This window comes from Patella vulgata, chromosome 1, assembly GCF_932274485.2.
Source record: "Patella vulgata chromosome 1, xgPatVulg1.2, whole genome shotgun sequence".
Taxonomy (NCBI): Eukaryota; Metazoa; Mollusca; class Gastropoda; family Patellidae; genus Patella; species Patella vulgata.
In genome coordinates, this window is record NC_065879.2 from 74416481 (window position 1) to 74432590 (window position 16110).

At 35.5% G+C, this 16110-nt stretch overlaps 1 protein-coding gene and 1 long non-coding RNA gene across 2 annotated transcripts in view; one reads left to right on the forward strand and one right to left on the reverse strand.

Moving 5' to 3' along the window:
• LOC126811741 (uncharacterized) overlaps nt 1-4867 on the reverse strand; it is a 23461-nt gene extending 18594 nt beyond the window's left edge. The window contains exon 1 of the long non-coding RNA XR_007675735.2: nt 4770-4867. This is a non-coding gene — a long non-coding RNA (uncharacterized LOC126811741). The remainder of the gene's footprint in view (nt 1-4769) is intronic.
• On the forward strand, nt 3456-16110 carry LOC126811701 (ankyrin repeat and SOCS box protein 3). Its single transcript, XM_050537543.2, has 2 exons — nt 3456-3570; nt 12392-16110. The coding sequence occupies exons 1-2, from the start codon at nt 3541-3543 to the stop codon at nt 13847-13849; spliced, it is 1488 nt and encodes a 495-aa protein (XP_050393500.1). The 5' UTR covers nt 3456-3540; the 3' UTR covers nt 13850-16110.

A 16110-nucleotide genomic window follows, 5' to 3' on the forward strand; every position in this document is an offset into this window, starting at 1 on the left:
TGCATGGGTTGTACGTAGGATGTGACGACCGGTTTTCCCGCGTCCGCTCTCCACGTCTGACAGAAGGCTCAATGGTGCTACAAAATCACCTAAAGTTTCGGGCACCTCATTTTGCCAACTAAATGGCAAATATTATATATATTTTTTATTACTTTACCTGTTTGTCTGAGAGATCAATTAAATTTTCCTAAGTATGTTACATACCAATGAGAGTATTCAGCTGTCATTCTGAGATTTCCGCTATAAAAGTCAATTTTAGTTTTAGTAACACGCCTCGACCAGTCAAAAATAAGGGCTTCCCCAACGCGACGTCATTGACCTAATTTGGTGTTATTTCCGGTCCCACGAAGTTGATAATCGACAAGTGATAGTGCTATAAAGAAGAGGGAAACGTTAGACTTAATGAATGTTGTGAGATGATAGACGAAATCGCTTCAAGGATTCAAAACAATATGGCGGGTGACGCACTTTGTTGTTATTGTAATATGCAGTAGCAAGAATTTTGATTTTAATCCTTTCAAGTGCCTGTGGTGTTAAATCATTCAAAATATCATGTTTAAGCTATACTGTATTTCAATATTAATATGCATAGAAAAAATACGTCCAGGCAGTACAATCCAGCTCCAGTGCTGCTTTATATTAAGGTCAGGAAAGTAGCCAGAGATGATGTAGATTCACTATTTTTGTTTTCATTAGAAAATCGTTTGTCCTTGATTTCCTTGAAATTTACGGTTATTTTTGAGACTAGAATTATGGAAGGCGTTTGAATTTTGTTTTTCTGTCATGTTTGTTTTGCATAATATGAAATATTTTGAGATGGGTGGATGAAGGAATAATATTATACACAATGTTAAACCCGCTGATCGTGATTACTATTTTACACACAATTGTTCTTGGTTTAACACTTAATTAAAAAAAAAATAAATTACAATATCAACGGTAGGTTTTCACCCGTCTTGAATTCAATCGGATGAAAGAGAAATTCATCAAAAGATTTTAGCGAATATTATAGGTGGCGCTGGCTTGTTTTTGGCAATACACCATTTATATCGTCTGCAGAGGATCTCAAATTCGTTATACATCTTTGTAATCACTGAACGGATTGATGATTGAACGAATTTGAGTTTAACGTCCTACCTTTCTGCCCCATTGATGCACAAAATGACCCCCTTTAGTCCTTTCTATAGTTAAGTTGTTTGTTTTCCTGTTTGTTTGTGAAGCCTAATGCATATGAATTTACTTTTTATACCGTTATACATAGTACTCCCAGGTTTTCCGTTTATTTATCTCACAATATACTGTTGGACAAAGACCAGTAATGGGCTCTACAGTTATTACCGATGTTAAAGACGAAATGGAGCTAGTGGCGGTGGTGGGATTTGGTATAATAATTGTTTCTAAATATCGACATAATACTGGAATTGTAATATGTCATGGATAAGGAACACGATCAACAGAGATAACTGCATCTTAGAAACGGCATGGCTACTAGTTTCGAATAAATAGTACATCCATATGTTTTTAAAATATTTTAAGCCAGTCACATGGGGGTAGGCATGGGGGGCACTGCACAATGACTAATAACACTTATAGGTTTGTTTTTATTTCTTTGGCTATGTGATGAAAATTTGTCCACCGATTTTATTCCAATTGCCTAGGGATAAATATCTGGTCAGTTCCAACCGCGTTACGTCTGGATCTCAGCGAGTCTTTTAGATAACACTATACATATAAACTTGTTTCATAGCATTATACATATACATTCCACAAGTGTTCTGACTACGAATAGCTAGTTCCACAATATGTTAATTCAATCGAACTGGGGTAAATTGCGCCAACGTTTATTCAAAATATGACCTATGTTAGTTTGGCTCAAATTATATTTCGCTTATAAAATCACTAGACTTCTTTGAGTGGATCAGAGGTAGGGCCTAATAAAAAAAAACTACGCATAAATTTGACGTAAAGTCTGAATTTCCACACAAAAAAATATGATTCGCCGAATTAACACAACAAGTTTGATTATTACATGGGCGGGATACGAAACTAAAGATTACCATCATTTAACAAAAATCAATAATGTATATCCGTTAAACTCGACGACCACAGATCACCAATGATTACCCCATTGACTTTAATATTAATTCTCGTCTCTTAGACCGTCTCTAAACTTTTCCCAAATTTTCGTTGGGCAGAAAGTTTCTACCACAGATGGAGCAAGCTTTTGCTCAAAAACACATATGAGATTCGTCGTGGAAAACTTGAGATACACGAACTGGAAGTAGAGACAAGTAAATATGCTATTTTCTGCTCTACATTTCAACCCAACCAACCTTTTAACTTTTGTATCCTTCCGCCTCAAGATCATGAATATTCACCAAACCCTGGTAGAAAATGTATATTCAAACCTTTTTGTTCAATTCTACACCAAAACGTCAACAAAGCTCTCCGTGCAAAAGGAGGGGGTGAGGGAGAGACTGGGGGAGAAAGACTAAAACTAGCTTTGTCATTGTTTTCGTGGGTCCGTCTTCGTTAGCTGCATTTCGGAGCAGAACAGTAGGGCGTTTGGTGCGCGGAAAAAAAGTCACAGGAAAAAAAGTCACAGTAAAAAAGTCACAAATTTGCCTAGGTAAAAAAAACACATGAAAAAAAGTCACAGTTTTTTTTATTACATCTCAAATTGTCTCTGGTGTCGGATGCCTGCTGCTTCATTCTCAGACGCACCTTGGTCAAGGAGATCTGTGCTTCATCTGCAGGGTGATTGCGAGACACTCTATCTCGGGTTTTCTCTTTTCCATTCTGCCTATTAATCATAGGATGTAGGTAGGCCTGTGGATTCTGATACAGTGTCTTGGAAACAGCAATGTGAAGATCGGACTATTCAGTGCAAGAAAAATACACATACAAACTCCAAGTAAAGGTTTAAAGACCAGATAAAGTACCATTGCTACAAACAAAATATTTAACCAAACCTAATTAACTCAAAGACAAATAACTTAAAAGATCAAAGATATACTCACTCTACAATGCAATATATATAAGTTGTGACTTTTTTACCTGTGTTTTTTTTACTGTGTTTTTTTTTTACTGTGACTTTTTTACCTGTGACTTTTTTTCCTAGATTCGGGCGTTTAACCCCATTCATTTCATTCGTGTAAGAATATTGCTGATCTGTGACCAGACCAAACAAAGATTGGGCGCTTGTAAAATTATCGTGCGTATAATAATGTAAATATAAATAAGCTTTGGTTATCCAGCTGTCAGTATTTCGCTATCGAGTTTTCTCAGAGCATTACTTCAACACACTTGAGTTTAAATTATAAAAAAATCAATCATATGTTAAGACACATGTTATAGAGACACTACTGAAAATAGTTAATATATGTAAATAAAAAAATCTTTGGTGTCAGGATGTATATGATAACGACCGCTTTATATGGATCGCTGGATAATAGTGGCTACTACCAGTCCGCGCGCTCGTGTATATATTAACTGAAAGAGGATGCCTCGTGCCATAACGGGAGCAAACGTCTGAGCAAAATGAGCGAAAACGAACCAGAATGTAGTAAGGTATGTTCCACTTCTTTTTGATATTTTTTTCTTTCAACAAAGAGTAACCCCACAATAGAAATAGTGACGTAATGTTGCGACATCTGTCACCATTGTCCATTGTTAAAACTGTCGTCTGCTTGTTTCTGATGCAGACGACAAAGCCATTGAGTAGATGATGGAAGAGTTGAACAGTATATCACCTTGTAAATGAAGGGTATATAAAATCTGTATACACGATAGAAACATGTGCGTGTTAGATTTGAGTGGAAACTGACCTAGATCTTGGATGGAAATACAATAATTACATTATGCGTGTGGGTAAACATGTTAACGCTCGCTGTATTCTATATATACACACGGATTCTTTCAACCAAACACATATTAAGGACTTGTATGAAGGTTATGCATTTTATCTATAAGTTAAAAATCCCTAAAAATAAAGAAAGATTTAAAGAAAAATTAAATAACGGCCGTAAATAGAGAAAATTATTGCTGCCTGTCAGTGGAATATTACATTTTATGTTATGTTACACTTTATGTTATACACTTCATCATACTTTCTGTTATAATTTGCACTTTTCTATCATATTGTCAAGGTAATTCGTGCGCAGCACCCCCCCCCCCCACACACACACACACACATACTACCACCACCCTCACCATGACAACATACCTAAAGACAATACAAATAATCATGTGTTAGTTTATTGCAAAGTAATTATATAAATTTCGGTGTGTTAGTCAAAATAATAACAGTAATCCATATTCCTCTTCTTTCATTATAATTGATATAAACTATGTGTATCTATTGTAAATGATTACCTAGATAAAGAAGATTCCAATTTTCATACAATTAAGACCAGTGACAAAATAGTTCTATAAATCTTAATGATCTAACAGATAATTTAGAATAACTGTCCAACTAAACCCAGAACAAACAGTACTATGCCGACAATCTAAAAGGATAACAGTTATATATAGGAAATAGGAAAAAATTACCTATTAACACAACGTCTTATCGTTAAAGATGCATTATGTAAGATTTAGATAACTAGCTGCTCGTTCTTTCTATAATAGTTCGAAAATAGATAATGTAAATTGAATATATTGAAATATTTAATTAATATTACTTTATTTTGAACGGAGTTATCACTTTTGAAGTTTTGACAAGATGTGTCATAGATTGTTTATTATCGTAACAACAGTACAGTACTTACCCTCAATTCGCCATTTTTAAATTAAATCATTAAATGGCTACCGTGATTTAATCCGTTTAAATGTCCACCATCCGAAGAGAGAGTTGATTTTAGAGTTGTCATGTGAATAGCTATATAAATAATAGTTATAACATTTGAAGCCAATATAAAGACCTGCAATATCCCGATGTAGCTCTTACATAATGTATCTTTAATTAACATATCGCCTCTAATTAACACGGGGTTTTAAGTTTACTCAAATCCTTTTCAATCGTTATCTATTGGTAAAATAGGTGGTTTGGTCTAGTAATTAAGTTAAATATTTTGAGTTGTCAATGTCGGGGTGGGGGTTACTGGCATTGGTGTGTCGCGATCGCTGTAGACCAGGAGGTCTGGTATCTACGCAAAGACACCGGCTTAATTCCGGGGTTGTAGGGACGGGACTGCATGCCATGGTTAAAAAAAAAAAAAATCCAGGGAATATATGGTAACGTACAAAATATTTTGTTCGAGAACAAGGCGCAATATTAAAAGATATATTTTAGAATTTGGAAAGATCACACAGTGAATTAATTAATGAAAAGTGTTCGGTAATTTGATTACTCCAAAAATCAATAAAAAATGAATGACATTTTTTGACAGGTGAATTCTGCCAGGGCAACTGCGCACATAACCCGTGGTTATAAATAAAAAGCAAGGTCGTATTATTTCGTAACAAGATGGTTACAGTAACATGAATATAAAAATCACGAGAAAATAAGCTAAGAAAATATTCAGAATTGTCTAAAACGCAGAAACACCAGTCTGTAAAAGATGTAAACAAACTTAACTAGGCGAGTTTTTTTATGTTTCTATCAACGTTTGCGCTGATTCCCTGCCAAATAATGCCAACAACCTCTCTGTCTCACTCACTCTTAACTACAAAGGTCTGAAGTGATTACCTGTATTTGGCAGAGAATCAGCGCAAACGTTAAAAACATGTAATACAATGAAATGTATCTTCATCCTCCTTATATAACTTTTATTTATAGTGGCAATCTAACCATATCAATGACAATTACCAAATGACCGAAATAAGTTTTAATTTTAAAAGAATGATCAATATATGGATCGCCTTTGGGTCAATTCTGATAACTAACAAGCAGTTTGATTAGCCCTGAAAACTGTCTGAATTTCACTATCGAGTTTTCTCAGAGCATTACTTCAACACACTTGAGTTTAAATTATAAAAAAATCAAAATTGTTTTATTTTCTGAAAAGAAAATCATTTATAACATCTCCCCGTTACTCCCCCCACCCCCAACCTCTTCGTCGACCCATACTTCCCTGTTATAACACATCTAATAGTATGTGCTGGTGGATCGCACCACACACACACACACACATATCCGTAAGACAAAACTGTGGACAAGGCACATATTAAACGGACATTGCAAGAACACCAGTGTAATATCAAATCAAGTGAATGAAACCGGTGAGCAGCCGTAAGCATCCATTGCGCTGTACAATCTGTGACCTGAAGAGGGTTACAGGCTTTGGTCATAATGAAAACTTACTCTCAACAAGGGACACAATCTCCGTAAAAAAAAGGGGGAATATTTCCCAAACGTTGTCTTATTCTAATTTAAGTAATGATGTGCCACGTGTTTTTGCAATAAATCTCAATGTCAGCACACTGAAGAATATTCTCTACTGCCTGACATAGAAGATATTTCTGCTCTAGATTATGTAATATTTGAGATTGAGCCAGCATGAAGGTTAATCGTATAAACGTTTCATCCTCTTTCTTCCTATTTATATCTTATAACCAAACAAATAGACAGACAATGCGTCAAAATAAACAAATAAAATTCTCATTAGACAATGTAGGAAAACTGGACAATACAACACAGACAGAGTACACAATACTATCAGTATAATACAGACAATAATGCTTCCTAGAATATCTGATAACACTTAACTTCTTGTCACTGAGGAGTTCACATACTCCCGTAACACATAAAATATAAACGGAAACTTGTATGGAATTCTTTATTTGGTGAAAAAAATCATTTTTATACACCCACATTGAAATGTGGTCGTATAATGTCGTTGCCGCCGTCCGTCGGTCCGGTGTCCACAATTGCTTGTGGGGCGCTCTAGAGGCTAATATTAATATCCGATTGAGTTTAAATTAATACACATGAGGTGAAGAAGCCTATTGATTTTCAGCGATTTCCAATTATTACTGCCAGAGTTATGGCCCTTGGTCACTTTGAAAAATCTTGTGGACGCTCTAGAATCTAAAGTTAATATCCGATTGACTGTAAATTTATACACAATGTCTAAGGTCATGAGACGAAGGTGCAGGATGGAGGGTCTGACAAGGACAGCGGTCTAGTCGTTCTGATGGGACAAAAAACCGAGGTCTCGTGTATACATTGGCGCGCACGTAAAATATCCCTTGACAGTTGGAATTCGGTATAAGAATGGGCCATAGTGCCGCTGTCCGGGCAAAATTTCACTCATAGCACACTGTGTGGCATATGCCCGTCTTCATTAGCCGAATGTCATGGGTTATTTTACGTGCACGCCAATATGTACACGGGACCCCGTTTATCGCCCCATTCGACCGACTAGATACTGTCCTTGTCAGACCCTCTGGGGTTCTCTAGCCTGCAAATTTAAAAGACAAATTAATTTATATGCACTAAAATATTAGGTTGGGGTACATCGTAATTTTATTTAAAACTTCCCTGACCAGATTCACCCTTTGAAAACGAAAGAATGAGGGGGTGTATGAAATGAAAGAGAAGAAATTCACTTAAAGAAAACATTATAAATATATGTACAATGAGTATGTTAATGGTTGTTTGTTTAATGTATGTAAGATCATACGTTCGGGTCATCAGCTATGAAAGTCCATTGTGGCCTAACGGGAGGAAACGGGGCGAGAATGTGACGATCTCGCCCCGCGAACACGAGATTATTGTTAGGCCTACAATGACTTCTCGCTTTCTCGCCTTTGAAAATCCCCGCGTTCTCGCTTCTTCGACTTTTCGCTTTTGCGCTTTCTCTCCTCAGAAATTCAATCCGCACGCAGGTTCGCTTAATAGCACCAATAGCAAAATTTACCCAAACCTACCCATACACAAATCTACCCTTATCCATAATAATCTACTAATATTCTAACTCAAATCACACTGGTTATCATCATTATGAAATGGCCGCAATAGGCTTCCATAATCAGTTGTGTCAGCCCTATAGAATAACGTGTTAAAGTCGTTATTAATTACTGGTAATAGACCAATTAACCCTAATACTACACACGTGCAATACCCTGTAATTACCTCGGGTATTCTACCTTATGTGAGATATACCGTGTCTAGAATAAATTCTCTTTGTTTTAAATGCACTGCCAAGGGCGGAACACAATTACGCATTTTAAAAGAAAGTTTGACATTTCTTGTAAGTATATAGCTGATTACATTTTATGCAATGATATGATTTAATAATTATGTTTCAATTTGAGCGGTTTCCTAATTTTATCTGGATTATCGCCCTTATTATACGTTTTTTTACTCAAATACATTTTTAAGGCTCTATTTTTTCAACATGCCTAGTTTGCATTTCTTATGGGTGTGTGACTTAGTATATTTTATGAAATTACACATCTGAATAATGCCTATCTGTTCCTAAATTTACCCTTCTAGCGTTGTCTTTATCTGGATTATCGCCCTGTTTATTTTGGGTGTTGTTTAGGAGATAAAAACCGACTGTTTAGAATTTAGAGGACTCCAATGAAAAATTTAGGCGGTGTCAAATGGACAATAACAGTCCTCTAAATTCTAAACATGGGGTGTTTATCGATATTGTAGCCTAAAATATTTAACATTTTTCTTGGAATTCTTTCTTTCTTTCTTTCGTGGATGTTAATGATCGTATTTTGGTTTTAATGACGTAAAACTGTAAACACTTGTCATTTCGACAATGAACTACATCGATATTTCATGTGGCATATAGCAAATCACGAGTCGTGCTAGTATTAGACAACGTTTGGGAAGTGTTCCTCCTTACTCTTAGTTTGTTTTCATTTTAAGTGAAGTCTGTATTATTACAGGTACGGGACTATACAGCGCAGTGGGCGCTTATGGCTGGCTCCCGGATCCATATATATATATGCTTGTTTGCGATGACTGCGTAATTGTGTTATGTCCGTGTTTTTTTTTTCTTGTGTAATTGTATGTGTGTGGTGCAGTCCCCCTGCACTTACTATTAGATGTTTACCTCCATCCCTATACACCGTCACCCCTGATGACGTATTATACAATTTGACGTGTTTACAGGACTGGTGACGTGTGATGACTCATTATTAATGAGCGAAGGTGTATTATAGAGATATCACAGGGGTTAATTAGACTTGAAAATCTTAACTAATGCCTCTAATTCATCCTTTTATCACTTGAAATTCAACAATTAATTTTAGTGTGAAATTTTGACGGGGTTAATTGTCAGTCATAACGACGACGGGATTACTCATGAAGTAATATCACTTTCACGAATGTATCAGTTAGGTTAGATCCCCACATTAATTGCAATTAGGATGCGACTACTACAAAATAAGTTGTTATCAAACTGCTGTCCACGAAAGACACAGAAGACAGGAAATGAAGTGTTGTCTGGTAAGAGTACAAGATTAAACTCTACGTCATGAAGATATATATGTAAGAATAGAAAGGAAACAGTGGAGACCCTGGCTACACAGATATTAAATAACTGGTGATATTTTAATAGAACGGACACCCAGACATATGAGATTAGGTTATGTAATGCCATTTGTTAGAACGATAAACTTGTCTACATCAGGTCAGCGTGCAAATAATATTTATCTATAGATAAACTTAACTCAAAAATCTTTATTTATACTTTGGTATGAGATATGTTGTTTTGTTTTACCCGGGAAAGTTTGGGTTTTACGTTCATCAAGAAAGACTTGATTATCCAGTCGCTCATTCAATTTAATTCGAGTTATGCCAACATTTCGTTCCGTTTTATATTTCTCCTGTTTATTCCACTTGTTCTTGTCCAAACGTTTCTTTATCGGGATGCGTTTAATAAAGCGCAGATTGTGATTGGTAGACAATAGATCAACCTACAAATCACACAAACCCGGGAAATCTTATATACAGTAGGTTAGTTAATCAAGGTCAAAAGTATTATTATGCTGTCATGGGAACTCTGAAAGATGTCTTTAGGTATTAATGGAGTGACAACTCGAATAAATAGAACGGAAATAACATCTAACTGAAGTAAGATTGCGACCCACCATTGTCATATTAATAAGTGAAACAGTCTAATTAAATCACGGATGTTAATAAGTTCATTATGTTTTATTTGGCGCTTGGAAGACTGTACGAAAGTTAGCGCCTTGGTTTAAACACACACTAAACCAGTTTCAATAGAGATAGTAAAGTGTTCTGATGGAGGATTAATTCAAAATTCGATTAAATATTCAAATCTATATGTACACTGTTATGCGCTAGAACTTAGTTACTACTTATTTACGTCCAAGTGGTCTTATATTGTATGTCCGTCGCCAATAAGCAGTTGAGACTAAAGACTTTATCCGATTGATTTGGAATTTATACACAGTGTTTATGTTGATAAGACGAAAATTATGGAAGACCAAATGGGACAATATTCATGATTCTAGTTTCTACATTCCAGTTTGAACATTTTAGACACGAACGCAACATTCTAAACTAATGATTCTTGTTTCTACATTCTTATGTCAACATTTCATGCACAAAATCAACATTTTAAACAAAAAATTGACTTTATGTTTCATTTTTGGCGTTTTATCGGTAACTTTTATATATCATTAAATATTAAAATTAAAAAATAATTTCTTAATTTTACACGACAAAGAAATCAATCCATTGCTTTCTAAAAGTATCCAAAAAAAAATCTGGAATTTGAACTCTTATGAAAATATTTTCTACGTTTCAAAAAGTCGTGAAGTTAAAATCTTGAAATGAAAATGTTCAGAAAAATATAATGAATTATCAACATTATTACACCAGAGGGCGTTAGCGTATGTGTACAACTTTGATACAGACTATAGATTAGAAATCAAAAGTAGATTTTTCCACTAGAAACACGTGTAGGTCTAATTTGCAAACACTATCCTTTAGTTATACTTAATATGAAAAAGTAAACAAATAACAGTGAATAGATTCCATTTAAAACACAGCATTATCATCCATTTTTGCCATATTCGAAACACGTGTAGGTCTTATTTGTAAACATATGAAAAAGTAAACAAATAACAGCGAATATGTAAGAAAGGCCTTTGTCCTAATTTTTCTAGCTGTTTAAATTATAAAAGTTATGTGTATTGTTATTATATCTCGAGCTTAATTTCTGTTTCATGCAACTAATTACGTGTACTGTAAATACAACAGGGGCCCACTTCCACTCGTGGAAAAGTCTACATTTGATTTCTAATCTATAGTCTGTATCAAAGTTGTACACATACGCTAACGCCCTCTGGTGTAATAATGTTGATAATTCATGATATTTTTCTGGACATTTTCATTTCAAGATTTTAACTTTAAGACTTTTTGAAACGTAGAAAATATTTTCATAAGAGCTCAAATTCCAGATTTTTTTTAGTTACTTTCAGAAACCAATGAATTGATTTCTTTGTCGTGTAAAATTAAGAAATTATTTTTTTAATTTTAATATTTAATGATATACAAAAGTTACCGATAAAACGCCGAAAATGAAACATAAAGTCAATTTTTTGTTTAAAATGTTGATTTTGTGCATGAAATGTTGACATAAGAATGTAGAAACAAGAATCATTAGTTTAGAATGTTGCGTTCATGTCTAAAATGTTCAAACTGGAATCTAGAAACAAGAATCATGAATATTGTCCCATTTGGTCTTAATAATATAATAAATATAATAATGAAGTTTTATATAGCGTCTTCTCCATGTTGACACATGCTCAAAACGCTTTTTGTAATGGCTCTACTGGTAAAACTGTTGAAACAGGAAAGTCTTTAGTGCGGATTTAAATTGATTAAAAGTTTGTTGATTCTTGATCTGTTGTGGAAGTTCGTTCCATAATCTAGGACCAGCTGAACTGAAAGACCTATACCCATATGACTTCAAATTATATCTTGGAACAACTAGTGACTGTTTATTTTGAGAGCGAAGTGATCTAATAGGGTTGTAGTCATATAAGAGTTCAGATAAGTATTGAGGAGCTGCATTATTGCGACATTTATACACTAATGTTAGTATTTTGTATTTGACTCGCGCCTCAGCAGGTAACCAATGTAAAGAAGCCAGCACATTCTGGATGTGATCAAACTTATGTGTCCTTGTTACTATTCGGGCTGCAGTATTAAGAACCTTTTGGATCTTGGCTAGAAAATGTCCATTGATTCTTCACGATTTCCGATAATGCTACCATTACCTACAAAAAATATTCGAATACCTTTGTGGACTGCTTTGGACAACTTAGCTGCTGTGGGTGCATGTTTCGTTGTCTGATAACCTATCTTTCGAACACAAGATAATCCTTCTCATGTATAGGGAATGTACACAAAATAGTTTAGATTTTACTTAAACAGTGCATTGTTCTTATATTTCAGACGGAGGAGACTGATGACAGTGATGATTCGTCTGATTGCCAAGGTCGTTCTATACTGAAGGAGAAGAATATACTCAGATTGTTATCCGATGCATTGACCTTCAAATCCCCTCTAGAGGATATTGAGCTTATTATAAACTGTGGTGCTAATGTCAACGGTTCTGTCAAACGTGGATTACGGCCCTTGCATTATGCCGTTTATGTCGATTATGTCGAAGGGGCGCGTCTTCTCATTGAAAAAGGTGCGGACGTCAACCAACCAGATGACATAGGCTACACTCCGATGCACGTGTGTGCACGAAAGGGAGCGTTGAAATCTATGCGACTGTTGATAGAAAATGGAGCCTTTGTGGACTTCTTTGCGGAAAATCCGGCCATTAGTGAGAATATTCGAGATTTGGGATATTTAACTATAGAACCGTTAAATTTAGCCGTGGAAAATAATAATGTAGATTGTTTAAGACTTCTGCTAGAAAGTGGAGCTCGTCCGGACCATAAATATTTCATGGGGTACGAAATCAACTTGGTACCCATTGATCACGTGGAGTGCCTGGAACTCTTGTTACAATATGGCGCTGATCCGAATGTTTGCAATAGATGCGGTATCACACCGTTAATGAAATCTTGTCGTCAGCAACGACTTGACGTGGTTCGACTTCTGCTCACGTACGCAGCAGATGTCAACCTCCAGTCGCCGCCAAGATTCGATCAAAAATCGGCTTTGCATTTCTGTGTTCAAGTAGGAAATTCAGGAATCGCCCACACGTTATTACGCCATGGAGCAAAGCCAGGTAAACTGGATAATTACAATTATGGGGCCCTTCATATTGCCGTTTTAAAGGATCGAGTCGACTTCTGCGAAATGTTTCTGAAATGGAATGCGGATGTAAACGAGTTCTCTGACGACAGGACGACACCGTTGGTTTTAGCCTGTGCCACACCAAATCTAACACAACGAAAACAGATCATCGAATTATTGTTGGATAACGGAGCAGATCCAAATAAACATGCAGGCATCGTATCCTACACATCGCCATGTTTGTCGGCACTTACTGAATATCTGCGTATCCAAGACGGAGAAACCATCACGTATGACGTGGTTCATCTCTTAATCAAACATGGCGCTAAAGTTCATTTCAAGGGTCAGTCATCACCAGCGAGATTAAAAGATCCTTTTGGAATTCTCCATTACATGTCGAATCTAAAAGATAAAGACGATATATTTTCTTTATTAGCCGTGTCTGCTCAATTATTTGATCTTCCCGCAATACAGCGTTATTCAGGACTGCTTGACTGGCAGAGGCGTCTGTTGATCTCCTTGTCGTCAGCACCTCGTTCGTTGAAACACCTGGTTCGTCAGTCCATACGTCAGATGTTCCTCCAACAAATACCTAAACTAGTCAACGATCTTCCAGTGCCGTCCATTATTAAACAATATTTATTATATGAACATTATTGAAATGGTGACATGGCTACTACATGCCATGTGTACGAATAAATGGATGAAATGAGGTTTAACTTACTACTTTTCTGCACCAACCGAGCTAACGGATATGGGCCATGCGTAAACCCTTCTATAAAGCATCATTCATGATTCTCTAGTCTTATTGGGGTGTTGAGAACAAGAACTAGGCCAACAGTAACAGTGTTATTACTGGATCATTAATATTTCGTTATATAGAAAATAGAATGAAATTGACATCAGTTTGGTATAGCATTCGATCGCCTTTGTAAACTAAAGATTATTTTCTCGACGGCAGAAAGTCTAAATGCAAAACCACCAATTGAAAACATTTTTTTGCGAAAACACCGTATCCTGTGCGATATTCCAAGCCAAGCCCATTTTAGATGATGCAATTACCAGGAGGATGACACGGTACGAGAGGACGAGTGCTCCTGGATGAGTCCGATGGGTGCTATTCGCTTCGCATTAATAGCGCGCACCTTTATTCAATTTGGTCTGTAATAACCAGTTTATTGTGGACTTAGTATATAATTTATGTTTATAATATGTATTTTCCCGGTCATTAGAAATATCATATTTTAAGATAAAATTCAGTTTTGTGGATTGAACAGAGGAAACATATCTTTAAGTTAACACTATTTCTATTTATTGCCAAAATTGTTTAGCCTACAAATTATAATGATTGTTTTGCTTATAACCATATTACATAATTGTCATATCAAAGAGACATTAGTCGTCGTATTAATTTCATGAGCTTAGGGAGTTTTTGTCGGTTGATAAAAAAAATACTTTTCCATTTGCAGTAATTTAACAATACTCTTACACCGTAGATATCCAATTTAGATTGTGTGCCAAATTTGAGATTTATATATACAATTTACGAATAGTGAGAATTTTTGTTTTGTTTTAGGCAGTGCTTATTATCATATTTATTGGTGGGGTGGTCATGCCCCTTTAAGACAGATGTTCGTTATATGAATGTTGTTTCTGAACACTTGATAGTACTTTCACGTGGTTCCGGCATCGCTTTGACATGCCCCTCCCCCTTTACTTCTACTGCCTACTCTTTTGGAATTTTGTTTTTATCGAATTTAATGTTATTGCCCTTTAATGTCGATAGTACTGTACATTTTCATATATAACTAAAGACAATTTTGAAATACTAATATAAGTTGTGGTGTTCACACAGCTGACACTCTTTTGTTATTCCTTTGTATGCAATTACTTTTGTATGCATGAATCTGAACATACGCACTGCCTTTCTTGATCATTGTCAATAAGGTTCAGCAGCAATATATTTTAAGATGAGATAAATGTATTATTGGTATTTATATTAAGTAGCATAAATTCAGGTAGCATATGGTATTGATATTATTTAAAAATGCCGCTTTGTACCTATAGAATAACAGGCTAATTTCACAGGTTTTGACTTTATAGCTGTAGATTGTGATGGACATCGTGTACGAGGCAAGAAATGCTCTTTCCAGAACACTCAATACCACTCGAAACTAACATTTTATGTAGTAGGTTCCTGTAGATGAGAACTGTTTAAACATCTTTTTATATTGGGTTTATTCTAATACTAGGAGCGTTGATTTTTATATGGTTGGGAAGGCCTTCGTCACTCACTTTATTGATCCGACTCTCGTAACACAAACAGATAATGTTAACATTGAACGAATCTATCTTTCTGTATTATAAAATGCCGCCATAATAAGATCTTCGTTAAAGCATTGATCCCCTTGATTGGACATTAGGAAAGTACAACGCATTATTAGTTATGTCAAATTCCCAAAATAAATGAAAAGTGCTATCAGCACACATTACACCAATTATAGTTAAGCTATGGGACAGTTTCTTCTCAAGTTTATGGATTTGTAGCCTAGTGGTATAACACGTGCTTTTTAGATCATAACGTTTGTCAATGATTCATTTCTCATTGTTTTAATCCCACTATTGTACGGTATGGTCCGGGCTTTCCTGTTCAACATCGTGCATCCTCGACTCTCACCCCCCCCCCCCCCCTCCGCTCCCCATTGCTAGAATAACCTGCGTGAAAGCAAATTATTTTAAAATAAATATTACCATATTATTCAAGTTCTGTAATGACTTTGACGTTCATAGCAGCATATATATGTATTGTATACGCAGTGTTTTTATATATAATACTATTTATGTATTTATTGAAGTTTTGTCAGGAATTTTTGTGATATCCAGTTTGTGATATTTAGAAATAAATTGAACGTTTTAAAGTA

Excerpts from the sequence above, each read along its gene's own strand:
- LOC126811701 (XM_050537543.2), top strand. The coding sequence starts at position 3,541 with ATGAGCGAAAACGAACCAGAATGTAGTAAG. Across the intron at positions 3,571-12,391 it reads ACGAACCAGAATGTAGTAAG|ACGGAGGAGACTGATGACAG; the intron begins GTATGTTCCACT and ends CTTATATTTCAG.